At 46.7% G+C, this 26,009-nt stretch overlaps 1 protein-coding gene across 2 annotated transcripts in view; it reads left to right on the forward strand.

Moving 5' to 3' along the window:
- Gria1 (glutamate ionotropic receptor AMPA type subunit 1) overlaps nt 1-26,009 on the forward strand; it is a 314,630-nt gene that overhangs the window by 197,062 nt on the left and 91,559 nt on the right. For both annotated transcript variants that reach the window (XM_029546554.1, XM_029546555.1), the window contains exons 7-11: nt 2,366-2,533; nt 10,373-10,477; nt 18,419-18,529; nt 19,426-19,632; nt 24,203-24,573. In XM_029546554.1, the coding sequence (XP_029402414.1) occupies nt 2,366-2,533; nt 10,373-10,477; nt 18,419-18,529; nt 19,426-19,632; nt 24,203-24,573 (962 nt within the window). The remainder of the gene's footprint in view (nt 1-2,365; nt 2,534-10,372; nt 10,478-18,418; nt 18,530-19,425; nt 19,633-24,202; nt 24,574-26,009) is intronic.

A 26,009-nucleotide genomic window follows, 5' to 3' on the forward strand; every position in this document is an offset into this window, starting at 1 on the left:
TTTGGGGAGGCAGAAGATACGCCATGCTCAAACCATAATCCAGCAGGATAGAAGATGGTCAAGCACAGCTGCCGTTTATAAGAACTCTTTTCCTGAGATTGAGGGATGACTCAGTAAAGTGCCCACTGAACCTGGCTGGATCCCCAACACCCATGTAAAGAGCCAGGTGCAGAAGCACACACCTGTAACCCCAGCATGGGGAAGGCAGGGTGATGAGGATCCCTGGAGCTTGCTGGTGAGCCAGTCTAGCCAAATCGTTGAGCTCCAGGTTCAGAGAAAAGCCCTGTATCAAAATTAAGGTGAAGAGAGCTGGAAGAGGATTCCTGATGTTGACCTCTGACTTCAACATACAAACATACACAAGCACACATACATGAAAATCTACAGAGAGAGAGAGAGAGAGAGAGAGAGAGAGAGAGAGAGAGAGAGAGAGATGAGAAGAGAATCCTTCTCTGTAGTCACCAGCAGATTTTTCACTTACCCACCATTAGCCCCAGGTGAGAAAACTGCCTTTCGCTGCTTGCAAGGGAAGTCAGAAAATTCAGCTTCTATTCTAAGTAGGGCCACCATCTTTCTTTTCACTCGAGTGGCACTAGGGGTGGAAATTAACACCTCATGTACGCTGAGCAAAAGGCACAGCTCCAGCCCTTCTGTCACCATCTTACTCAGAAGAAGAAAAATGTCCCTCTCTTTACAGACAGAGCCTCTGTGAGTAGAGGACAGGGTGACACTCACCCCCCCCCACATCTGTATCCCCAGAAGACCATCAGAGAAACCTTCCAGGAGATGCGCAGCTGCTCTCCTCCTGGCTTTGCAGTCAGCTTCTCATGGCACAATCCCATAGCCAAACCCGATTTTGGTTGATATTTGATCATGTTTGTGGATGTGGAGAGCAAGCTATTGTCCTTCCAGGTCAGATGGCATAGCATGGCAGTGGCTACATACAACACTGTTGAGAAAGACTCTGAAGCCATGTCTGGTGGCCTCAGACTTGGCACCACTGGTGACTCCTTGACCCATGTTTCTAGGCTGCTCAGTCAATTTGTAAATTGCAGGCTATATAGCCCAGGCACTCTTCATCCAGTGATCAAACTGACTTAACTCTTTCTTCAAGACTCGTTGTTGTATCTGATTAAACAAAAATGCTTTAAAACAAAGATTGAATCTGAAAGAAGCTAACAAATTAGTTTGTGACTGCCCAAGCAATTTCCAAGTGTAATGTATTTTTTTTTCTGAGAAAATCAAAACAGGCAGAAAACAAAAAAAAGCAAAAAAACAAAGACTTTGCTTGTAATGGCAGTCCTTAAAATGTGGACTCAGGAGGAATAGGAGTTCAATGTCATCCTGGGCTACACAGAATGCCCCAAACTAGCCTGTCTCAAAAATATAAATTAGAAGGGACTGAGGATGCAACTCTGTCATTAAAGGGCTTTCTGTGTAAGCATAAGGATCTTTTTTTGGATCCCCAGTCCTCACAGAGAAACTTAGGTATGGCAGCATGTGCCTGTAATCCAAGCCCTGGGCAATCAGAGATAGGAGGGGTCCCTTGGGTTCCCTGGCCACTCACTCTAGCCAGTTTGTGAGCTCCAGGTTCACTTAAAGACTCTGTCTCAAAAATACGGAAAGAAGCAATTGAAGACCTCCACCCTACATGCGCGCGCACACACACACACACACACACAACAACAACAACAACAACAAATGAGGAAAATAACAAACTAGGAAATCAACTAAGAACTGGAAAAATAAACACATCCTATAACTGTGCCATATGACCTTAAGATAACATACTAGGTATAGACCAGTTTTGTCTCCTTCATATCTTACTGCTCTTTGATCAAGCGAGAAAAACCCTTAAGCGTTATCATTAATCCACAAGAGGGAATGTTTATAGAATATGCGATTTACCATGAAATAAGCTGCACACAGAGATAATTAAGAGCTTGCTCATCCTGGAATATTATTTCCTTGACTGTTAGAAGAGGAGTTCTCCTTTGCTCCCAGTTGTTGACGCTCTTACGGAGGAAGCCAACTGATTTTCCATGTATTTGGCCAATGGATATGTCATATTTAATCTATGTATTTCCTCCCAATTAAACCAACATTTTTTCAAATCACACCAAACTTTAAAATGCTGGCATGCCTTTAAAGGTTACAGCTGGCCATGCTGAGCTCACAGCTCTGGAGAGCTGATTTGCTGGACTGGTGAGCAGATCTGTAAGAGGGATGGGAAAATCTATCTGCAAAAGCTACTGGCTAGCCACATACCTCACTCAGCAGGAAGCTCACTCCCCAGGGGACAGCCTCCCACCCCATCTCTCTGTCAGCTTCCTCTGACTCCTACCTATCTGCCTTCCTTCCCCAGTACACTTCTGCTCTTACCTATGATGGTGTGAAGGTGATGGCTGAGGCCTTTCAGAGCCTTCGGAGGCAGAGGATTGACATATCCCGCCGAGGGAATGCTGGGGACTGTCTGGCTAACCCAGCTGTGCCCTGGGGCCAAGGGATCGACATCCAGAGAGCCCTGCAGCAGGTAAGGCTGGTGGTGACTCCCTACTTCACTCTTGGGAGCCAAATAGAAAAAAAAAATCAGCATCCAGTTCAAGCAATCAATATGCATCACTCTAAAATGAAGCATCCACCCGGAGTTTGGAGTGGCCACTACATTGTTTGCGTCAAATGTATGGAATCCAAGTCAAACATGGGACAAAACAGTCAAGAGACCCTGAAAATGTGATGCCACTCCTTGGAGTGTCAAAGCTGTATTCTCAGCTTAGTGGTTATACTGTTAAAAAGAAAGCCGTTGATTCCCATGCTTAGCAGGGGATTTAACATACGTGTACAGGGATGAGGCCAGGGAGGTAGATGATAAGGTGAGATGCTTATCACAAGGGTATGAGGACCAGAGGTTAGATCTCTAGCACCCACATGAACAGTGGGCAGATGTGACTGCCTGCCCATAATTCCAGCATTCGGGTGGCAGAGATGGAATCTCCACATGGGGCTGCCTAGCAAGGCTGAACTCCTGAGTTCTGGTTTCAAGTGAGGGGCCTTGCATCAATATCTAAGGTAGAAAGAAGCAGAGAAAGAGATGGGCCTCTGGTTTCTACACATAAATATACACATATGCATATGTGCCCTCTCACAGATCTGTATACACACACACACACACACACACACACACACACACACACAAAGCAAAGCAAAGCAAAGCAAAGCAAAGCAAAGCAAAGCAAACTAAAAGAGAAAAGAAATCCTCAGGTTAACACTGAGCTGTGCTCCTTCGTTCATTTTTTTTTTTTTTATTCGTACACACTTCATGGCTCTGTTGCTTCTGACATGACTTCTTTCTGTCTCAGCACCGCAGTCATCAATTGTGTTTGCATTTGAACTGTGAGAAAACAGGACTAGAAAACTGTGCCTAGCCCGATCGATTGGCTATGCAGACTCCAGGCTCCACAGGGGAAAGTATGAATATTAAATTACTAACGTATCTGCTGGAACTGCAGGGTGAGACAGTGGTATAGTGGGTGCATGCTTGACATTCCTGCTTTAGAAGATTCTGGGGACTTACCCACTGCTTGAATACTCTTAGAGGTCCTAGAAGTCTCTAGAAGTTTCTAGAAGTATCACAAGCCCATGTTATAATTCTCCATTTGCTAGTGCACAGCTATGTCTCTGGTAGAAAGGCAAAGAGATGGTGAGAAGAAGGCTATACTGAACCCAAAAGGAATGACAAAGCATGGGCACAGAGCGGAGCCCACAACAGCAAGATAGTTTGGCACAATTATCCCTCAGAATCCAACCCACCTTCCCCAACCAATGGCATTCCATTAATTCCACCATTAAGCCTACATTCAGCAGAAGGAATTGGACTCCCAGGGAAGAAGAGGGACTTCTAAATAAGAGAGACATGAACCCAAAATGTATATCCACATGTACATAACTCAGGCAATATTCACAACCTGGAGAAAGAATAGGGAAGTGCCTTCACAGCTGTTTTTCATCCCTGAAGCAAAGCCCAGTGAGATGGAGAACATGCAGTCATGTCCTCCAGATTGAAGTGAGACAGCAGGCCTTACTACCACAGCAGGCATCATGCGGACCTCAGCTGTGTCTCAGCCCTCCCCTGTCTCTGTGGGCAGCCCCCAAGTCACCAGACAGTTACAACAGACACCAGGCAGGTTCCAGAATGATTACTAAAAAGGAAGTGGCTATTCCCAGCTTATTTAAAATGCTCTTCCTGACAGCAGTGGAGACAGATCTGTCTGCAGTGTGAGTCTAGCCTCAGACAGGCCCAGGGACTTGCCCTTGGTCCCACAACCTTGCAGCTCCTCTGCTTCTCCCATCTTAATGACATCCCTGAAAACATATTCTGACGCCACCGTGACAGGGATGAATCCCGGAAGGCAATGTGGAGTGACAGGCAGTGCTCTGAATGAGGAAGCAAGAAAGATGGCCCCCACATCTCCCTGAGCAACCACTGAATATCCATCCAGCTCTCTGGTGGACCTCTTCTTCATGAAAAGGAGGAGGCCGAGCAGATAGCACTCGAGTCTCAGCTGGCCATACAAATGCTAAGAGCCAGTATTCAGAAAGCAGAGGCAGGAGGATTGCTAGTTTCTACTTAACATGAGGAAATACCAGGAGGAAAAAAAAAAAGTTCTAAGAGTGCATTCATTTCCCGGATGGTCTCACTCACATCTTTCCACTCACCCTCTGCTTCTTCCCCCAACAGGATTAGGGAGTTGGTTGCCATGGTAAAGGCTGATAGCTTACTGTTTTGGAACTGAAATACATATGCGCCTGCCTTCCATGGGTAGTTCCCAAGAGCTGACTGTGCACTCCAGGGGTAGAGGGGGACTAAACACTGGGGACAATGAAAAAAGTCAAATTCAGCCCACAAGAGGCTCCTTCGGTCTCTTTGATGAACAAACAAACAAACAAACCAAAATGTTCTTCCCTAAGACCATCTGTCCAGAGCAGGCAGACTCCTTTTCAAATTTGTGTGAATCACCTAGAATCAAGAGTTTATTGCCAGAGAAACCCTGCAGATTACCAACCCACTTTGCCCCTCACTTTATAAACGAGATGCTAGACACAGAGTGGCTTGCGATGAGTCCATGATCACATAACAGCTTAACCACAGAGGCAGAGCCAAAACCCTACCCCGAGCCCCTCCTTCCATGTATCAGGCCTGTCTTACAACCCAGTAGATTACTCTCTACAGTGTTGACCTCTGGAGCCTTCACCCCACCGAAATGACTGTCTAGCCATTTTGCTTCTAGATCCACTCCTTTAGATAGCCATGCCACCAGGAGACAACTGCCACCAGAGCCTATGTAAACCCTAGTAGCATCCAGTCTTTGGAACCCAGAGATCTGCTCCAGAACTCCTGTCTCTGCAGCCTGTGGGTTACACAGTACAAAGGACCAACCCTGCTTTGGCTCAGATGTTGCCATCTGGAGTCCAGTGTGTGTGTGGTGACACATACAGAAGTTGTTCTGAAGGCTCAACCCAGTGCAGCACAGAGCTTTGGGCAGTTTCTGTGAACCCACATCCCTCACCACTGAAATTCCCCAACAAGGTGAAGCTGCCCCTGCCTGCCACCAGAGAAGCTATTTAAGATATTAATAAGCATGAAACCTGGGAGCCCACAGGGCTCCAAGAAGGGAATACCCTGTGCCTGCTTCTAACTGGCAAAAAAAAAAAAAAAAAGGACCCAAGTCACAAGTCAAGCTTTTAATGTATGGGAGATCATAGGCCTTTAAGAACATGAGGAAGGAAAAATATCTGGGTCATTATTTATTTGGGTCATTGTCAAGTATACACAAGTGAAGGATGGGAGGCAACCTGGGGTGGAAGGGGCAAAAGGAATCCCTGCTTTTCAGTAGTCAATGTCAAGTCTCAGGGGCATAAAAACCTCATGAGTAGTAATAGGGAGACGTGCACTGAGGACTGAGCCACAGAGTGAGCTCTCGGTCATGTTGAGGGCAGGATCAGAACACACACAGCCAGAGCGTGGTCAATCGCAGAGCTCTCTGCAAGAATACAGCTGAGTTCCTGCCGCCTGGAATCCCTGAGAGATGCTAGGAACGAAGTTTCATGAGAGAGCATTTGTATGGCCTGGCATGCATGAGGCCTTGGGGTCTACTCCAAACACACACATGACGCCTACAGAAAGCTAGAATGAGAACACAGGCACATGAGGGGGTGTCACCCTTGACCTTTGAGAGAATGTGGAAGGAAAGGGTAGGGTTCATATCCTAGCTCCACCCAGCACTGTCTGGACAGCATTGAATAATTATTCGTTTTTCCTAGGACTAGTTCATCTGCTCAAGGGAATCAGAACTCTTCCTTTCTATTCTTCTTCTTCTCTTAAATATTACATCCCCACTGCAATTTCCCCTCCCTCTACTTCTCCCAGTCCCTCCCCCTACCTCCCTTCTCCCTCAAATCCACTCCTCCTCTACTTCCCTTCAGAAAAGGGCAGACCTCCCAGGAATCTCAACCAAACATGCCATATCAAGTTGCAATACGACTAGGCACATCCCTTCATATTAAGGCTGGATGAGGCAACCCAGCAGGAGGAAAGGGGCCCCAAAAGCAGGCAAAAGAGTCAATGAGAGTGCCTGTTCCCACTGTTAGGAGTATCACGAGAACACTAAGCCACAGAACCATAACATATATAAAGAGAACTTAGGGCAGACCTCTGTGGACTCAGTCCCTGTGAGCCCCTATGAGCCCACATTGGTTGAATTTGTGGGTGTTCTTGCACTGTCCTTGACCCCTCAAGGATTCCCTGAGCTCTGCCGAATGTTTGGCTATGTGGGTCTCTGGATTTGTTCCCATATGTTGCTGGGTGCAGCCTCTCTGATGATTATGCTAGGCTCTGTCCTATCCTCCATTCCTGTTGGCCCGTTCTACACAGTATACGTGTGGTGTCATCACCATCACCTTTCTCATCTGAGTAGCATCTACATATGAACACTCATGGCCGACACAGCATTCTAGATATTTCAGTGACTTGAGAGGGAAGCCCAGATACGGGTTCAATGAGGAGCCTGCAGCTATCCTTGGGTGCCGAGAAATGTGTCTGGAAATGCCCGAGAGGTTGTGGCAGCAGCAAACAGTCACATACCACACTGTGCATGTCTGTGTGACCCACTACAGCTGAGTGTGACAATCTTACAGAGGGGCCACTCAATAGGTGAGGTAAGGAAAGCAGCAGACGTCGGGGACCCTGGATTTCTGGTCTGCCTCTACTGCTCATTCTTACCACCGACCACCAGAGTTCCGGCTTCCCCCTGTGAAGGAAATCATAAAATCTAAGCGTCATGCCTCATGGGATTCCTGTGAATGCAGACGAAGCTTCTTAAGTGCACAGTGCTTGGGAAGTGTTAGTAGTGTTGGGGTCACCCTTAGTAACAATAATAGCTAGCTTGTTGAGCATTTGCAAAGACATTTTTTTATCATAAAGTATCTTATTTACCCTTAAAATAAACTTAAGACACAACTTACTCAAACAGATCTGTCTAACACATGAGGAAACAGAGCCACTAGGGATCATGCAGTATCTTCTTACCAAACAGGTTGATATTTGAGACCAGTGAGAAAGGGCAGGTTACCCATTTGTATTGTTACTGATGACTTTTTCTGTTTGTTTCCGTTAGCCTACCATCCAGGAATCCAAACATTTGCCCCACTGCCGTCTAAATAAGTTACTTAAACTAAAACGTGCCAACCAAGCTACCCACTTTGAACCTGAAGCACTGGAAGAGCTGAGCGTGGTCCAGGGTAGCGACATTAGTTACCTTTTATTGCTGGGATAAAACCAAGCAGCTTATATAAAGACGGAGCTGACTTGGACTTAACTGGCCCAGAGGGATGAGTTTATCATGATAGGGAGGCATGGCAACACACACTCCCAGTGGCATACTTCCTCTAGCAGGGTTGTAGTACTACCTAAACATCTGCAAAAGGTGCCACCAACCTGAGACCAAGTATTCAAATATATAAGCCTATGGGGGACATTTGCCGTTTAAACCACCACCATGATCAAAGTCAGAAGAAAGTAAAGTCACTGACTCCTTTCTAGTAGTCTTGGTAGCTGCATCCAGGTTTTGTTTTCTTTCTGCAAAGAAAGGTTGGTCCAGACTTTTCCAGGGGTGGTGATATTGCCAGCTTACAGATGAAAGAGCAAAGCGCTTGTATAATTCGCTCAGTGTTTTGGGCCTGTCATGGCTACCCTACTGATACTTCAAACCAGAAAGGGATGAAAGGGTCAGCTTCAGAACAAGGACACACACACACACACACACACACACACAGAGGGAGAGAGAGAGACAGAGACAGAGACAGAGACAGAGAGAGACAGAGAGAGAGACAGAGAGAGAGAGAGAGAGAGAGAGAGAGAGAGAGACTATCCTCTCTGGCTTCTAGCTGAAAGATAAAACCCCACATGACTTTTCTTCAAGCTATTGGAGGGGAGGAATACAAGCAGCGCTGGGCCGAAGGCAGAACCTCTATTTGTAACAGCTATAGTCTCACCTCACCAGTCAGAGGCAGGCGGGAGCTAAGGACACAAGGTTAACATCAGGGTCTGTGACATCATTTCCTGGACTCATCTTCAACTGGAGCCTCTACAAAGCAGCAGGCTTGGGTTCCCACATTGTCTACTGGACGTTCAAACTGAAATTTGAACTCGAAGGTACCATGCAAGTTCAGTCTGACTCATTCGAAGAGAGACAATTCCCATGCCATAGATTTTTGGATCTGATGGAAATGATGTTTTAGCCATCTAAGATATCTATAAGGCCCTGCATGCTCTGGCTGAATGTGAGGTCTCTGCGGGTGTGTTCTGTTTCTACTGCACTTGTGCATTAGCTATGGTCACGTAACATAGACAGGGCAGGAACTTTGTAACCTGGAGACTGAAACAGGTGAATCACTCCAGGGTCACCTGGCTGCCAGCAAGGAAGCCAGAGACAAATCCAGCTCTTCAGATTTTAGGTGTTTTATTATCTGGACTCACAAAAGAATTAAAGAACACTTTCTGATCATATTCAAGGCATCCATCCTAAGGCTGGCTTCTAGTCTGGACTCCTCCTGATTTAACAGTGGTGGCACCTCAGTCCCTTGGCTTCTCCTTCTTCAGTTGCTCATCTGAGCAGGCAGGGTGTGTGTGTGTGGGGGGGGGTATTTCGCTAAGGATTGTGGGAAGATGCCCCATAAGCATGCCCTCTGACTTTCTGCTAATGCTTGCCTGAAGCAGTAGGAAAGAATGGACCGACCCAATTAGGTGAGGGTATACTCTCTTGGGGTCTGAAGTTTTACTCAAAAACAAACAAACAAACAAACAAACAAATCCACTTGGCATGGTGGTCTGCGTCTGGGCTAGGTGTTTCCAGGCTGGTGGTATGTTACTCAAGAAGAAAAGCAAGGCTCACAGAGACTGCAAAGCAGCAAGAACATGTTACTCAAAGACGAGTGTTAGCACACGTCAGAAAGGAGTTCACTGCCAGAACTGTCAGAGAACCACCTGACTGAGGGTGACCTCAGTCTTCCTTTATATGGGGTTCAAAGGTTCAGAGTTCGGCTACTAGGAGTGTACTTTTGGTGGTTTTTAACTTTGACTGGCAGACTTAGATGAATCTGTCTTAGCTCCCTGTGAATGTTCCTTCTCATAATGCGTCTGATCTCAATCACATGTTTGCACATACAGTTATGCATGGGCATAAGGCGGTAAATAGAGGAGCCCACCTAAGAGTTCACCCTGAGATCACAGTTTGGTGTTCTGCATGTATATCCCCAAACCCGTCTAGACAAGATTGGCCCATCTTCCTCCTTCCCAGGATGTGTTCCCAGGTGTGTTTGAATAGGAGTGGGGACAGTAGGAAGGAGTCACTTGTTTCCATGGCTTAAACCAGGTGAATGTGCAGCTTGATGAAGACGGGGTCCTAGGCTGCCAAGCATTTGCTAGGTGCATTGTTCAGAGAGTATAGGATGTAGCCACAGTCTAATCAAGCAGACTTCCAGACTAAGAAGACACTAGGGATGCTTGTCTGCCTCGGTGGCACATGCCTGTTATTGCAGGAAGTAGAGGTGGGGGGCTGGGGTGGGAGTGTGAGTGGGGGGGGGGTGGGTTGAGGAGTTCAAGGTCATCTTTGTCAGATTCATATTGAGTTCAAAGCCAGATTGAGCTATATAAGATGTCACCTCTGAAAACCAATATACACACGCCACCACCATCACCACCACCACCACCACCACCACCAACAACAACAACAACCATAACAAAACCCACAGGGACAAACATGAAATGCAACTTGAGCGTGCAGCTTCACTGTTCAGCATTTGGTTCTGTTTTCAGGTGCGCTTCGAAGGCTTGACAGGAAATGTGCAGTTTAACGAGAAAGGGCGCCGGACCAACTACACCCTCCACGTGATTGAAATGAAGCATGACGGAATCCGAAAGGTAAGGGCCTCCTTAGCTGACGGAGCTGAGTGGAGGCTCAGGCCAGTGATGAGGGCCCTGGCCACCTGCCTTGTCTACACCTCTGAAGAGAGTAAGGAAATGTCCATTCTAGATTCTTCTAGTCTCCGCTCTGCCATTTGTCACCTGGGATTTGGAGAAAGTCAAGTCCCTTCTCCAAGAATTGATTCCCTCTCTGTAAAGTGGGGGTGCAACTCCCAGATTTTTTTTTTCTGAGAGTGTTTGAGAGCCATGGCATAGGAAAACACTCTGATCAGACAGGGAGCTCTGCATACTCCCTTTGCCTGTGAGCCAAACATTTGAGGGGCTGAGGCTGGAGAATTACTGTAAGTCTGAGACGAGCCAAGGAGAGAGAATGAGATTGGGTCTCAAATTTTTTTTGTAAGAGCCTGAAAATATAAAGTAGTAGATAGGAACACAGTGCCAGCTATATTCCTGGGGGTTCTGGAGAATTCTAGGGTGCTACTGATGAGGTTCACTACCTCCTGATTGTCCACACTTACCCACAGTCATGCTCTCTTTTCAACAGAAGTCAGAGTGAAAAACACACGTGCATCTGTTTTTATGTAATATTCACATTCATAGTGGACCTTTTTAAGAAGAAATGTAGATCCTCTGGTCTTACTTGAACTCTAAGACCCAGGGTGGTTTGCTCACTGTCAAGTTCTCCACCTTTGACCTTTGTCACTTCCTTCGTGCCACTTTAGACAGTCTTGTTTCTTTCAGTTCTGTGAATACGCACGCTCCTCTTTGCCCAGGAGACTCTTCACATACCTAGGGAGGATGGGCTCTCCACCCTGCTGCTGTCTTCTGCTTTGACAAGACCTCCTCAGTGGAACAGAGCCTGTTCTTTGGAGTCAGTATTCCTGGCTACTTTCACTGTCTCTTGGCAGCTTCTGTGTCCCCTGCCCTCAGGCATCCGCACGTCTGCTTCCTTGTGGTAAGCCAGCAAGGAGGCGTGGTTGAAGGTTTTGAAGCCGGTGGAGGACTGTGGATCTTAGGGGTCCTGGAGACCAAGCTTGAGGTCTAGGATCTGGACAAGTCCTCCGAGTTCTCTGAGCCTTCGACAGAGCTCACAATGCTGCTGTTGACCACGTGAGCTCCTTGAGATGATTCCAGCGTCTCAGGTGTTTGGAAGTTTTAAATACTGGCCCCGGCACGTGGCAAGCTGGCGCCTCAGACACAGCATCCTCTGTGTCTCCGAGATGGCACCTCAGACACAGCCTGTGTCTCCGAGGCTGTGTTACATATCCTTACCCTGACCACATCGGTCACTGGAATTTAATTTTTAATGAATTAAAACCTAAAAAGTATCAAGATCTGCGCAGCTACGTGTGGCTCCTGGGTGTTGGGTCTCACGGGGCAGGCATAGAGCATTACTGCCCTTGCAGAAGATTCTAGATAGCTCTGAGGATACAACATCCTTGGCTCCCTATACCACTGTAAAGCCCAGCTCTGCGTTCTAGTCTGGCTCAGCTCGTCGGGGCTGTGAGATTCTCTGTTGTTGCCATAATAGATTGTTAGAAACCATAACTTCAAAGCACAAAAATATTTCGCCTAATGATTCCACACCTGGATGGATTAAATAGTCAAAGGGTTGCCTGGACCATATTCCTCTCTGGAGGCGTCTTCTCATTTGCCAGCTTTTTTTCTAGAGGCTGCCCAATGCCTGTAGTGACGTCTCCATCCACAGGCTCAGAAACATCACCTCTCTCTGTACCACTGGCACAGCTGGGGAAGGCTCTACTTTAAAGAGTTTATTAGCTAGGTGGGCCCCACTCAGATGGTCCAAGAACCTCTCTCCATCTCAGCTGTGAGTCCTTTCACTATGCAACAAAACATGGTCAAACTCGATGTTCGCAGTAGGGAGGACATCTTGTGTGCGGAGTATTATTCTGCTCACCACCAGCATCTGATTTTATCGGCTTGATCCTCCTAATTGCTGCTGCTAGAAAAAGTACTTACTTCTCCTCAGGTACTTGGCTCTCCTAAATGTCCTCAACTTCCATGTCTCTGAAATGTGAATGCATACATCATACCTACTAGATTAGCTCAGGGGTGTGTCCGGTAGCGGTGGAACATTTCAGATGCACACACTGGCATCTGGGCAGTCTGATGTGACCTTCTTCAGTTCTGTCAGAGCATGTGTAGATCTAGCCAGTCTTCCTGTCTCCATGGGTAAACTGAGACAGAGAGGCCCCCACTAGGCTGCCCAAGGTCTCAGTGAACAGCCGCTAAGGAGACACCTTGTTAAGAGCCCCTGACTCCCTGTTTATCTGCAGCTGCTGTCAAGCCTGAAAGGATCAAATTGACACAATCAGGACAGTGCTGGGGGACAAGGGCACACCAGGAGAATGCTGCTGCTCCTGGAAGGGACAACAGACTCATGACCTCCTCCTCCAACCAGAGTGCTTTCAGACCCTCGGGAGAGCCGGGCTGTGGTTCTTGCCTTACAGTGAAACACAGATGCTATAGGTGGTTCGTAAAGGGCTGGAACAGTCGAGGTGGCTGCTCTTAGATACACAATAAGCAACTCTGAACCTGGGCTGACCTCACAATCCTCACAGCGAGTACTGTTACCACTTGCCAGTGGAAAAGGTTTGATATCTGTACTATGCCTTTGCACCATTAAAATTCGGAGATTGAGCCTGGTCTGGTGGCACAAGGCCTGTGAACCAAGCACTAGAGAATACGAGGCAGGGGGACCAGAAGAAGTTCGAGATAAGCAGGGGCTCTATAACAAGAGAATAGAGAGGCTGCTGCTGAGGGTTATCCTCTCCCCCTGTACTAGGACCCTTCCAATTTAAGCCAGATTCCTGCCTACCATTAGCAGTCCATTGAGAGCATGGGGTAGTGTCAGAAGTCAATATGAGAGTCAGACCTATGCTTAGTTATCATCCAGCTGTGCGTCATCGATCTGGCAGCTGCATAGCCTACCTAGACCTTCATCTTCAATTAAGTGAGAGGGATTTGGCTGGATAACCTCTAGTTCCTCTGAGCTCTGGCATTTGGATGACACTTGAAAGATTCCATGTGGTAGAGTTTTTTACCAGTCTGTCTTCCCAGTCTTACCTTCCACGTCCAGACTATGGTTTACTGGAGAAGTGGAGTTAGGGACCTACCTCACTCCATAAACTGCCTTTGGTGCGATCGCATCAATGATTACAGGACCTTTGCTGTGGTGCCGATCCTTCCCAGGACTCTGACTTCTCTAGACCTTGGCTTCATCAAGGACTTCCCCCTGCAAGCAGCTCACTATAGGGATGAGCAGACATTCCCACAAGCACGGCTGGGGGACCTATACAAAAATGCAAATTCCTGCAGCAAAGAGCCGAGCTAGTACCAGAGAAAAATCCAAAGTTTTCTCCCCAGACTATTGGGTTCCTATACTGAACTGGAAAGAGCTAGGGCTCTAAGGATAGGTAGATCAGTAGTACTCTGTACTAGCCATGTGACCTTAAACAAGTTACTAGCACATCCTGATCCTCAGTTACATCATCTCTGATGCAAGGGAGGGGGTATGCCTGTAATCCCAGGGCTTGGAAGGCTGAGCGGAGATCGATGTCCAATCAGGGGTAGCCTTGCTATGTAATGAGACCCTGACTTTAAAAAAAAGGGGTGGGGGGGAAGAGGGAATAAGGGAAGGAGAACAGGGGAGGGGAGGAATGGAGGGAGAGAAGGAAAGAAGAAAGTTAGTTCAAAGGACTGAACAAGACTATACTTACTTACCCTTCCAAAGTATACTTATCTTTCCTTGAGGAAAGCGGCCTCTGGCATGAAGGGGCATTCAGCCCATATCCACTTGCTCATGTTTTAAACAAATCTTTGTCTGCCACAGAAACTTCACACCAGATCTGCATGCACTGTGAAGGCACATACAGCACTAACAGAGCAGCCTTCAAACCCGCAAGCAAGTGGCTGTGCCCGGGTTTTTAATCACCAAGCTGTTTTCAAACTTACTTTCTAGTGACTAAATCCTTTCTTAGAATGTGGTCTTAGGCATCCTTTGTCTACGGGGGATCGGCCTTTCAGAAAATCAATTCCTCAGAATCTCTGCCTCCAGGACTTTTACTCAATCCGACCCCAAGCAAATTAATACCTAAGCTTTTCAAGAGTGACCTTGTGATGGTTGCAGGAGCATCACAAGGCCTTACCTGCCCTGTGTAACAAAAGCTTTCTCTTCCTGGCTCAGGGCTTCTGGGAAATACCAATCCCACCTGTATCCAGCTGACTCAGGACCGGTGGCAAGCTCCCTAGGCATCCTGGTGCAGTTTAACATCCCACTGAGATGCTGCTAAGCCTCCATCCATCAAGCTTAAAGTTTCAGAAAGCAGATTTGGCCCTGGCTCTGGTGATGTTCAGGCTTAAGAAGTCCCATCTATATGTATGACTTCGGGGTGGGCTTAGGTATCCTTCTCTGAATGAAACATCTTGTCACGTCGGGATCCCATAGTCTCATAGTGTTCACCCACAGGAGCATTGCAAGGCATTGTATTACAGATTCTTTCATCTGGGGACCAGCTGCGAAGACTCAAGCCCCTTTGCCCATTGACTGCATGGTAGACTGCTTTGGCACGCTTATTGGTGGCATCTGACATTCGTTCCTTTCAACTTGGTTTGAGTCCCCCTTCCCTGGCCTGGGTTGGTTACTCAGTTCTAACCTTGTACATAAATGGGCTGGAAAGACCACAGTGACCAGAATTCCTTCTGGTATCTCCAATATCTTCTCATTGCAGGAGAAAACATAGCTTTCAGTTCCATACACCTGCCCTCCCCCCCACCAGAAGTTTTAAGCCTGTGGCATCCAACTTTTCACATACAAACTAATGTTAGCCTAAGATCCAATCATCTATCCCTCCATCTTCATTAGCCAACCCAGGGCCCATGTCAGCTTCCTTGCCCTGGCCAGCAGCTTCTTCTCTGCCATGGATCCCATTGTGTACACTCCTACCTCACTACAATGACCACATTTCCACCCATAGAGATGGGGAGTCTGTTTAAAACACAAAACAAATCATACTGCTTAGAACTCTTCACTGTGACTTCTTACCTCCAGGAAGATACAGTACACCCCCTGACCTCAGCCCACAGAACCCTGGGCATCAATACTTGCTCTTCTCTCCGGCTCATTGCTTTACCTTTGTGTAGGCATCACCCTCTTCCTTGACTGTTCCTTTGACTATCTCTCTACCAAGAATCTCTACGCCATATTCTGAGAGAAAGTCACAATAAGGTTATTAACTCCAGCCTTTTAGATGTGCTATCTTGGCTAAGTGCTGTGGGGACTACGCTCTGAAACCTAGCTCTTTATCCCATGGCAAGTGAAGCTCTTGTTTAGTGGATGACAAGTTGTCATTGTTTGTTTGCTTGCTTATGTGATCTGGCTCATTAGAAGCAAAGAAACGTAAATTACAGCAAGCTACGATAGACGAGTTTGGTAGAAGTGTTTAAAGTTGAGGTTAGTTGGTTGAGACCATCGGTGAGGTTCAGCCCTAGGGCTTAGGCTAAGGGTTGGGGTGGAGAAGGCATCGCTGTACTGCTCTAGCTGTCAACACTTAGCAACAAATGGGGAAGGAAAAAAAGCTGGTAAAGCTGCTGGAAACTCAGGAAAGATCAGTTCCTCCTCATCCTAATGGGATGCCAAACAGGCTGGGGCAAGAGAGCCACTTCCTGCTAGCTCTACCCGATGAAGGGCAAACAGGATTGCTTGATGACGTTCAGCTAGCCATCTCTGCCACAATAGGCAACTGGATATGACAAACCCTCATTTGGGGAAGTCGAGAGCTGTGACTTCAAAGGCAATGCTGGGGTACCCACGTACAAATTCAACCTGATGGCTGCAGGCAAGATCAATGGAGTCCACAGCTCTGTGATCACCTGCGCTTTAAACTTCATCCACTTAAGAATATCCTCTCTATCATCTGGACTCATTTCCGACATTCAAAGAATCTTTAGAGGTAGATGGAAAATATGAGATCAAAAATAATAAGTGGCCCCAGGAGAAGACTTCTCCTTGTCAGAATTTTTTTTTTTTAATCCTCTCCTGAACAGTGGGCCCCAATCTTTATCAAACTCCTCACTCTGATTTACTTTCAACAAGAATCAAAGTCCCTGCACCTCCTCAGTGGAGAATCAAAGTCCCACATGGTAATCCAGCCCACTGCCCAAAGGAAGGGACATAAGCTCTCATGTACAAAGTTTTTTCAGACACTTTTGCCAGCTTCCTATGCACCCAGTCGTGGAGCCAAATATCCACATGAGTCTATTGGCTCATAGGGGATGTGAACGTGAACTTGTGCATCCAGATGTCTCTACCAAACCTGGCATGATCATGTCTTCTTTTCCCACAAGACAGCTAGGAAAATATAAGCTCATTTAGAGCTAAGGAGATAGTTCAATCAACAGAGTGCCTGTTGTGAAAGCATGAATTCGATCCCTAACACCCATGGACAAATGAGACAGTTTCAGCATGTACCTGTAATCTTTGAGACAAGGAAGCTTTCCAGCTCTTACACCGGTATGGTTATCCTATGGCCCTGGGAAGGTTATCTCTTCACATCTCAGTGTCTTCACACTTAATGTGGGAGTGAAACCTGGCAAATGTCATGGGATTCCAACGAGGATGAAAGGAATTAAAACATAAAAAGCATTTAGAAGGACAAGAAACGCATTCGCTACCAGTAAACTAATTCCAGCTCACAGTCAGAATAGCTACTGTGGGAAGGGATGAATGGGCAGTGTCCCAGAGCGAAAGCAGGCACTGCCCAGCTGCAGGAAGTAAGCAGATGAGATGGCAGAAAACTCACTGAGCATTGAGCCAAAGCAAGAGCATGTGTATAGCTGCCATTGTAAATGGCTGAAGATCACACACACACACACACACACACACACACGTACACACACACACACATGCATGCACATACACACATAAACAGTCTAAATATGTGTGTGAGCTTGTGTGTGTATCCACTTCTGTCTGTCTGTGTGTGTGCGCGCGCGCGCGCTGTGCACATGTGTGCATGTCTGCACATATGTGTGTGCAAGTGTTAGCCAAGTCATTCTGTTGTCCGAACCTTTTCATGAGTCCTTGTTGCCTTAAGGACAGTTTAGCCTGGTCTTCAAAACACTCTGGTATTAGACCCATGCACCCATTTCTCTCCTAGGTGAACCATCGCTGCTACCCACTGAACTTGAAGTCCTCTGCTCACTCACTTGCCCACTCAGCATGTTCTGGGCTGTGTGTCTGTGTGGTTCATGCTTTCTCAAATGCTGTTCCCAGGGACAATACTCCCTCTTAGACATCTCTGTGTCCCTCCATCTTGTTGCATACCACTAATTGTTTTAGCTGACGACCCTGCACATAATTGGGGTTCCATAACTTTCCTGAAAGACTTTGGACAAAGTATTAATAACCTGTCAATATTTACAACTGAATTTTGTTTACCCCTGAGCACGACTCAGTATGGCAACGTGCAGGAAAACTAGCAGTAAGTGGAGGATAGTACTATTTTCCAGGAGTTAAATCTAGATGGGAAGGTGTAGGTTTTCTAAAAATGAGGGTAGCATTTATTTAATCGTGTGGCTCAAACTGCAGTTTAGAATAACTTCAGGTAAATAAAGGGTTAATTCGCAGGGCAGGCATGGGTTGGCTATGAAAACAGCTGCAGGGAATTAAACCCCTCAACCCTCATTTTCCCTGTTCTCTTCAGTTTAGATAAAGAGTTAGGCTTTTGTCCTTCCAGAAGGGCAGACTCTGAGCTTAGCCACCACTATGAGAGATGGAGGGGGAGCCTTCGGAGCATCTTATCCATTAATGTGTCTGCTTACAGCATCCTGAACTCTGACACACCAATCACAGTATGCCACCATAGCCATCGCCAAGATCCCTCCTCAAATTGTGTTTTGCCTTCTTCTCATTAACAGATTGGTTACTGGAATGAAGATGATAAATTTGTCCCCGCAGCCACGGACGCTCAGGCTGGAGGGGACAACTCAAGCGTTCAAAATAGAACCTACATCGTCACAACTATCCTCGTGAGTATACTCCTTCGTCAGGTTTACCTGGAGTTCAATCTGGAAGAACCCGCTTTAGTGTGAAATGCCATGATGGGAAACTGTGAAGCTAGTCACAGCCATGCATGCGTGCTTGTCAGTCCAGCACTCGGAAGGCTAAGGAGGAAGGTAGAGCTCCTGCCCAGCCTCTGCTATGTAGTGAGACTGTCTCATAAAACAACAATGACAATAATAATAATAATAATAATAACGACAACAATAAAACCACAGAGACTGGGAAAGGCATGCCTTGTAGATAAGCAGTTTTGAGTGTTCACTCTGCATCTCTGAGATTCACCTCGCATCTCAGAAAATAAGCTGCATCTGATATTCTAAGCCACTTTCTCCAAATATAAAACCCAAAGGTGACCCTAGGTTGTTCTAGTATCTATATGTGCCTCATTCAGTAGAAGTTACATTCTGTTGAGAGGTATTTTTAAAACTATACGTACATCCATCGCAGAGGACCCGGGTTCAATTCCTAGGACCCATGTGGTGCCTCACAACTGTCTATACTTCAGTTCCAGGGGATCCAATGTCCTCTTCTGACCTCCTCTGGCACAAGGCACACAGGCAGTGTACAGACATGCATACAAGGAAAACACCTATACACATAAAATAAATTTCAAAAATTACAAAAAGAACATAATTTGGAAAATAAAATTTGTGTGATACAAAATTTTATTTTAGCAGCATTTATTGTCTTTTCCCTAGAAGTTTATAATGGGCTAGGGAAGAGAAATTCAGGAAACTTATTTAGAGTCAAGAGAGACTTCCCAATGCGTACCAACATTGGAAGCATATGCCTTTGCCAAGAAAGTCCTCCCCACTCACAGGTGCACCCTCAGGCCACACCCTCTGTCCTGTTTCCCCACCAGGAAGATCCTTACGTGATGCTTAAAAAGAATGCCAACCAGTTTGAAGGCAATGACCGCTATGAGGGCTACTGCGTGGAGCTGGCTGCGGAGATTGCCAAGCACGTGGGCTACTCCTACCGTCTTGAGATCGTCAGCGACGGCAAATACGGAGCCCGGGATCCCGACACAAAGGCCTGGAATGGCATGGTGGGAGAGCTAGTCTATGGAGTAAGTGCCTAGGGCAGGAGGAGGTTATCATGAAGGACAGAGGAGAGAACCAGACAGGAAATCATTTCATAGCTGGATGGCTCTGTGCATAAATTGACTCCCAAATTGAGTAGTGTTGCTGCTGTATAGGAAGCCATCTATTGTCTTAAGACATGGGGGGTCCATGTTCCTGGTCCTAATTCACTCTACCTGGCTCAGTGTCTGTCAATCCAGTTGGTGATTTTCCAGTGCAGGTGGCAGGACAATTATCTCCAGGAGCAGCTATTTGGGGACAGATAACAAAGCTCATATTAATCTACTAAGAGTCATCTGTGTCCCTCTCAGTCCTTAGTCCCACCGGGACTACTTGCACCTGCATCCAAGCTCACTGTCAAGTCGCCACTCTTCCCTGTAATCTCTGCCCTGTAGCTTCCGATCAGCCAGCTTCCACACCACCTTGAGCCTCGCCTGCTGTCTTCCATCTCTGACTCCTTTTCCAGAACACTTTTCCAAGGCCCCTCTGTGTTCCCCTCCTAACAGTTGAGACTTCCCTTCAAACTGTCCTGACTTTCCATCCTAGAAGCTAGCCTCTGCTTCTTTGTGGCTCACTCTGCCTCAGATTCTGCTCATTTGTGTGGTAGGGGGTAGGTCCAAGCCATCTTTGCAGTAGCATCAGTAAATCGAAGCAGTCTTGAGCAGACACTGAATGGCCAGTGTTATTTCCAGAGTCTAGGGAGTCATGAGAATCCAAGATTCCCAGGCACTGCACATTTCCTAGGGTAAAGAGACAACGGTAGAAAGCAGTTCGAAAGTATAGAATTCAACAGTCTAAATTACATGGTTCACAGAAGAGCCCATGCAGATTTCTAGCCCTCCAGACTATGTGGATCTTGGAAAACAGTCATTGAAATAGGGACAGGGAGATGGGCAGCTAAAAGTTTCTAGAGTACAAATGACAGGACGATAGACACAAATAAATAAGGTGAGATCAAGAAAATACTGGGCTGACTGCTTTGAGTGGGATTGACCAGGGAAAAGGTTGAGTCACACATGGCAAGGCAGGAATGTGGGTTGATACAGTCAGCACCAGGAGATGATGATGGCTCTTAGGTAGAACAACAAAAGGAAAGAGAGAGACAGAGGCCGAGTTGGTAGAGTCCCTGTCAAGCATACATGAGGCCCTGAGTTCAATGCACAACACTACATCTCCTGGGCGTGATGGTACACATCTGCAATCCCAGCACTGAGGAGATGGGTACCAGAAGGCTCTCCCTTCCTTAATGAGTTTGAGTCCAGCCTGAGTTAGAGACTTTGTCTTATAGAAAACAAGACAATAGCAGTTTCCATAATATTCAAGAAAGGAGTCATAGAGGCCTCCTTCATAGGTCCTGGACATGCCAGCTGTGTCTCTGAACAGCATGGAAGTCATGCTGAGCCCTCAGGCTGGTACTCAGTTGACACAGTCAGGAGGCACTGATCACTTTAGAGAATTGTGCATCTGCAACCTCATGTCAGAGAAGGAGTCATGATGGCCATGTGTGTTATACCTGACAATGGATAAAAAGGCAGCACCACGAAGGTATTCTGAAGAAAAGGGGCTTTCCAGGCGAAGTTAGGAAATGCTTCCCACATCTCCCTTCTGTCTTCCCTTGATGCCCATCAGTTTGGAAACTCCATCATTGAAACAGAGACCTGGATGGGTCTGGCTACACAGTCGTGCTGCATCTGGAGGCTTGTTTCCATGGGAACTTCCTTCAAGCTCTTAAGGTCATTGCCATGGTGATTGCTGTGAACTTTTCACCTTCTCCAACATTCATCTTCGCCTTCACCTCCTGTAACACGGTTCTTTGTCAAAAAGCCCCCCCCCCCTGTCCAGGGCAGAGCAGGATGTGACCATCCCAAGGGCTCAATCCTAGTGCCAGCAGGCAGTGTAGTGTCAGGCTTATCCACTCTCCAGAGACCTGGAGTCACCTCTATGCTTCATGTTCAGCCTAAAGCCTATGTCCTGTTTACTAGACCTGTCCTTCTACTCGTGAAAACTGATTCCCAGGGAAGCCATGTTGAGCACAAAGCTATTTACCTTTATTTTGAGTTCATTTTGCCTGTTTTGTTCCCCTGAGAAAGAAGAGGATGCTAGGGAAATATCAACTGCAACCCACCTATGAGGTAAAAAGTAAATTTTAAAACCCTTATTTACAGGACTCCCAGCTTCCTCCTTTGTAGTGGTTGCTACGGCTATCTCCTCCTTCCCTGTTTCTTGCCCACAGCAATAACTACTTCATACTCTCCTGGTACCTCATACCACGCTAAATACTACACTCATCTCCTTTCACACAGTCATGTCAGCCCTGTTAGGTGGCTAAGACCATTTCTGCACTTTATAGAAGAGGACACAGAGGCACCAAGGGCTTGCTTAGCTGACTTGTTGAAAGATGCTCAGTCAGTAGCAGCGGTCATAACCCGAAGTTCTGTCTTTTGTCCATCACTGGGACATCTGCTTCTGCGGGCATCATTCCACTGAAACCCTGGACTGTGAAGCTGAGGAAAACTGAGAGAAGGGCCGGAGGGGTTCTCAGGGAGAGAAGCAGGGCTGGAGCACATGCTGCAGATGATGCTGTGGCTCCCGGATGTGCCTTTGAGCCTTATTCAAGGATATCTTCTTGTCTGTCCATGTCCGGAGCAGAAAGAGAATAATACCTGCAGATAGACTACTGGGCTTGAGTCCCAACGATTCTCTGAGCTGCGTGGCTCCTGGAAGCCACTTGACTCCTCCAGGTGTGAGCTCCCTAAAGAGGATGGAGACAATTTGCTGCATGCTTGTGGTGGGAGTGTTCACTCCATGGGGCCCAGCTCTAAGTTTGTCTCACCCAGACATTCCCCTGTGTTTCTTGCCCCTTTCTGCTATATCCAAGCTGTCTGGTGTGTCCCAGCACTGCCCAAGGACAGATGAGGATGCCTGGCACTCTTCCTTGCTTACCAACAGGCTAGGTTTGATACTCAAACACTGAATGCTTGTGTAGCTTTTAGCAATCTTCCTGGAAAGAAAATTCACAACTGGCTTGGTTTTCTCACTCTCGGGCCCTTTCTCACAGGCTTCCTTCCTCCTAGAGCAATATGCAAAGCCCTCCCCTTTTACAATGTCACATTGACTTGTCACCTCTTCTGTGCTACACTCCCTGAGCTCCCAGTGTGATAGACCCCTCCCCCTTCCCATGCAGAGTCCTCTCTGTGTCCTGTGTAGATATGTGCATATGTGTATGTGGTATGATAATCTCTTCTGCTAGCTTAATAACCCTTGATTGTGGAGGGGTCATAGCTTACCACCAGCTTCCAGCCTAGAGCTTACACATCATTGTCCCATAAATGTTTATCAGGTTCTATTTGCCATCACCATCTCGTTAGCCGGGATAATCTTGGTTGTAGGTAAAAGAAATCCAATGCAAACTGGCTTAAGCAAACAAAACAACTGCCATGTGTTCTTGGAGATAGAGGAATGTATTGACAGGTTTCCAGGGAGTCCAGCGTAAGCCCTGAATCGAGGAACCCAAATGGCAGCCTCTGGGATCATCCTCTGCGCAGCTCAGCTCCGGCTCCAGTTCTCAAGGCTAATTCTCATTGAGCCACACGGGTCTCAGGCATTCCTGAGTAACTCCCTCTGGACCAGATCTGGAGAAGGGTGTGCCGAATGAGCACCTGTAGGTCCTATCTTCTTCACAGTAGAATCAGGCTACACAGCCTACATTCAGCCTGAGGGGCTGGGAGCTGAGGGGCTGGGAGCTGAGGGGCTGGGAGCAGGACTGAAGAGAGTCTCAGAACACAAGAAAGAAGCCTGACCACTGGATAAGCATAAGCAGCTCCTTCTTTCTTGCAGAATGAGGAAGGCATCTCTGTCAAGCGGAGCTGTCAAGCAATGGACTGAGCTCCTCTGACAAATAGCAAGCTGTGGTCCGTTTCTCAGAAACACTTCACGGTGTCAGGACAATTAGTCTTACAGGGTTTTATGCCGTTTCCACATCCTTATGGTAAAAAAAACAATTCTTCACAGTAAAGATAGAAACAGAAGCTAGGAAGAGACCTCGGTCTATAAAACACATACTAATCAAGCATGAGGACCTGAGTTTGGATCCCCACCCATAAAAAGCCTAGTACTATAGTGCATGCCTGGAATCTCAGCACTGGAGAGGGGAGGCAAAGACAGAGGATGGCAGGGCCTCTACTGGTCAGCCAGTCTAGCTCATCCATGAGCTCCAGGTTTAGACAGAGACCCTCTCTTCCAAAACAAGGGAGGAAAACTATACGATGAAGACAACTGATATCAACCTCTGGCCTACCAGAGAACATGCACACCAATTCATGGGCAGAGAGAGAGACAGAGACAGAGACAGACAGAGAGAGACAGAGACAGACAGAGACAGACAGACAGACAGACAGACAGACAGACAGACAGAGACAGACAGAGAAACAGAGACACAGAGATAGAGACAGAGACACAGAGAGACAGAGGAAATAGACACACAAAGGGGAGGGACAGAAACAAGACAAGGAGGAGCTGCTGAGTTCAACTGAACCTTATTTGATGCTATCCTTTCAGAGAGCAGATGTGGCGGTGGCCCCCTTGACCATCACCTTGGTCCGGGAGGAAGTCATCGACTTCTCCAAGCCATTCATGAGTTTGGGAATCTCCATTATGATTAAGAAGCCACAGAAGTCCAAGCCAGGTGTCTTCTCCTTTCTTGACCCTTTGGCCTACGAGATCTGGATGTGTATAGTGTTTGCCTACATTGGCGTGAGCGTCGTCCTCTTCCTGGTCAGCCGTTTCAGCCCGTATGAATGGCACAGTGAAGAGTTTGAAGAAGGACGAGACCAGACAACCAGTGACCAGTCAAATGAGTTTGGCATATTCAACAGCCTGTGGTTCTCGCTGGGGGCCTTCATGCAGCAAGGATGTGACATTTCCCCCAGGTCAGTCAACTCTTCTCAACTCCTTTACTTAATGCTGTAATATGCTTGGGATAAATTTTATATATATATATATATATATATATATATATATATATATATATATATTGGAAATTCAAGGGTTAGGGATTAAGGCTTGGGAAATGGCCCAGTTGGTAAAGTACTTGCTGTACAAAAGAGGATCTAAGTTTGATCCCCAGAACCCATGTAAAAAAAGTGGTCATGATAGTGTCTGCTTGCAATCCCAGGACTTGGGACACAGAGATGGAGGATTTCTAGGCTTATTGACTGGCCAGCCTAGATCAATGAGTCCCCTGTCCCCCCCCCCCCATGAGAGACCCTGACACAGAATCGCGGTTGGTGCTTTCTGAGGAATGGCACTGAAGTTGACCTCTATACTCTATATACATGGCAGAGAGAGAGAGAGAGAGAGAGAGAGAGAGAGAGAGAGAGAGAGAGAGAGAGAGAGAGAGAGAGAGAGAGAGAGAGAGAGAGAGAGAGAGAGAGAGAGAGAATTCTTCCCAGATTTTATTGTGTCTGTGTTTCTGCTAAAGTTTTGGTCAACTGTTCTTTGCATGTTGTGAGTATTTCTGGATGTTTCCATGGCTGGACCAGCTGTCTGCTGCCTGGGTAATATGCTCTCAAGATGCATAGACATCATTGTGAATGATGTTCTGTAGATGTAAAGTACAGAGGAAAAATGGAGAATAGTATAATATAACCAACGTTTATTGAACATTTACCATGGGCACAGCAGGGAGACACCTTCTAACCGAATGCTCACAGCAATGGAGCAGGACTCCCATGATCCTCTTTTTACAAAGGTGTCAGTGACATCCTGTCCTGATGCCAGAATTGTTCCTGCATGATAAAAAAAACAAAAACAAACAAAAAACCAAAAACAAACAAACAAACAAACAAACAAAAACACTGGATCTGGCACACGGTCCCTCTGTGAGGCCTTGACCAAGTCACTTTACCCAGGCAGGCAGTGGTCTCTTCTCAGTGGAAAAAGGTTCTTCTTTTCCTGGTTCTGTTTTTTGAAAAGGGGGAAAACTCTAATTGCAGCAGAACTATAAATTTGTTTCTTGTGGTTCAGCCCAGGGGCCCCACTTTGTTATGTATTAAACTTGTTCATACCATTTATTTTAGGAAAAGTACTTGTGAAGCCAAGAGGAAGTATAGAAAGGAAAGGGGAGGAGGAGGTGATTTGGAAACTATCAGCTGTGGTCAATGTTTATGTTAATGTGTAGTGTTCGTTTGGCTACATTCTAGAATACTTACGTTATAACCCTCTCAAATTGACAGGGTGAGAAAGGCAGTATGGCTCTGTGTTCTCTTTCCTTGGCCAATGTCTGTGAACTCTCTCTTTCCAGTGATTACTTCCTTGTAAATGGCCACATCTCAAAATCAGGCAAAGAAGCATGGCGTGGACTTTG

Source organism: Mus pahari, chromosome 14 (genome assembly GCF_900095145.1).
Source record: "Mus pahari chromosome 14, PAHARI_EIJ_v1.1, whole genome shotgun sequence".
Classification (NCBI taxonomy): domain Eukaryota; kingdom Metazoa; phylum Chordata; class Mammalia; order Rodentia; family Muridae; genus Mus; species Mus pahari.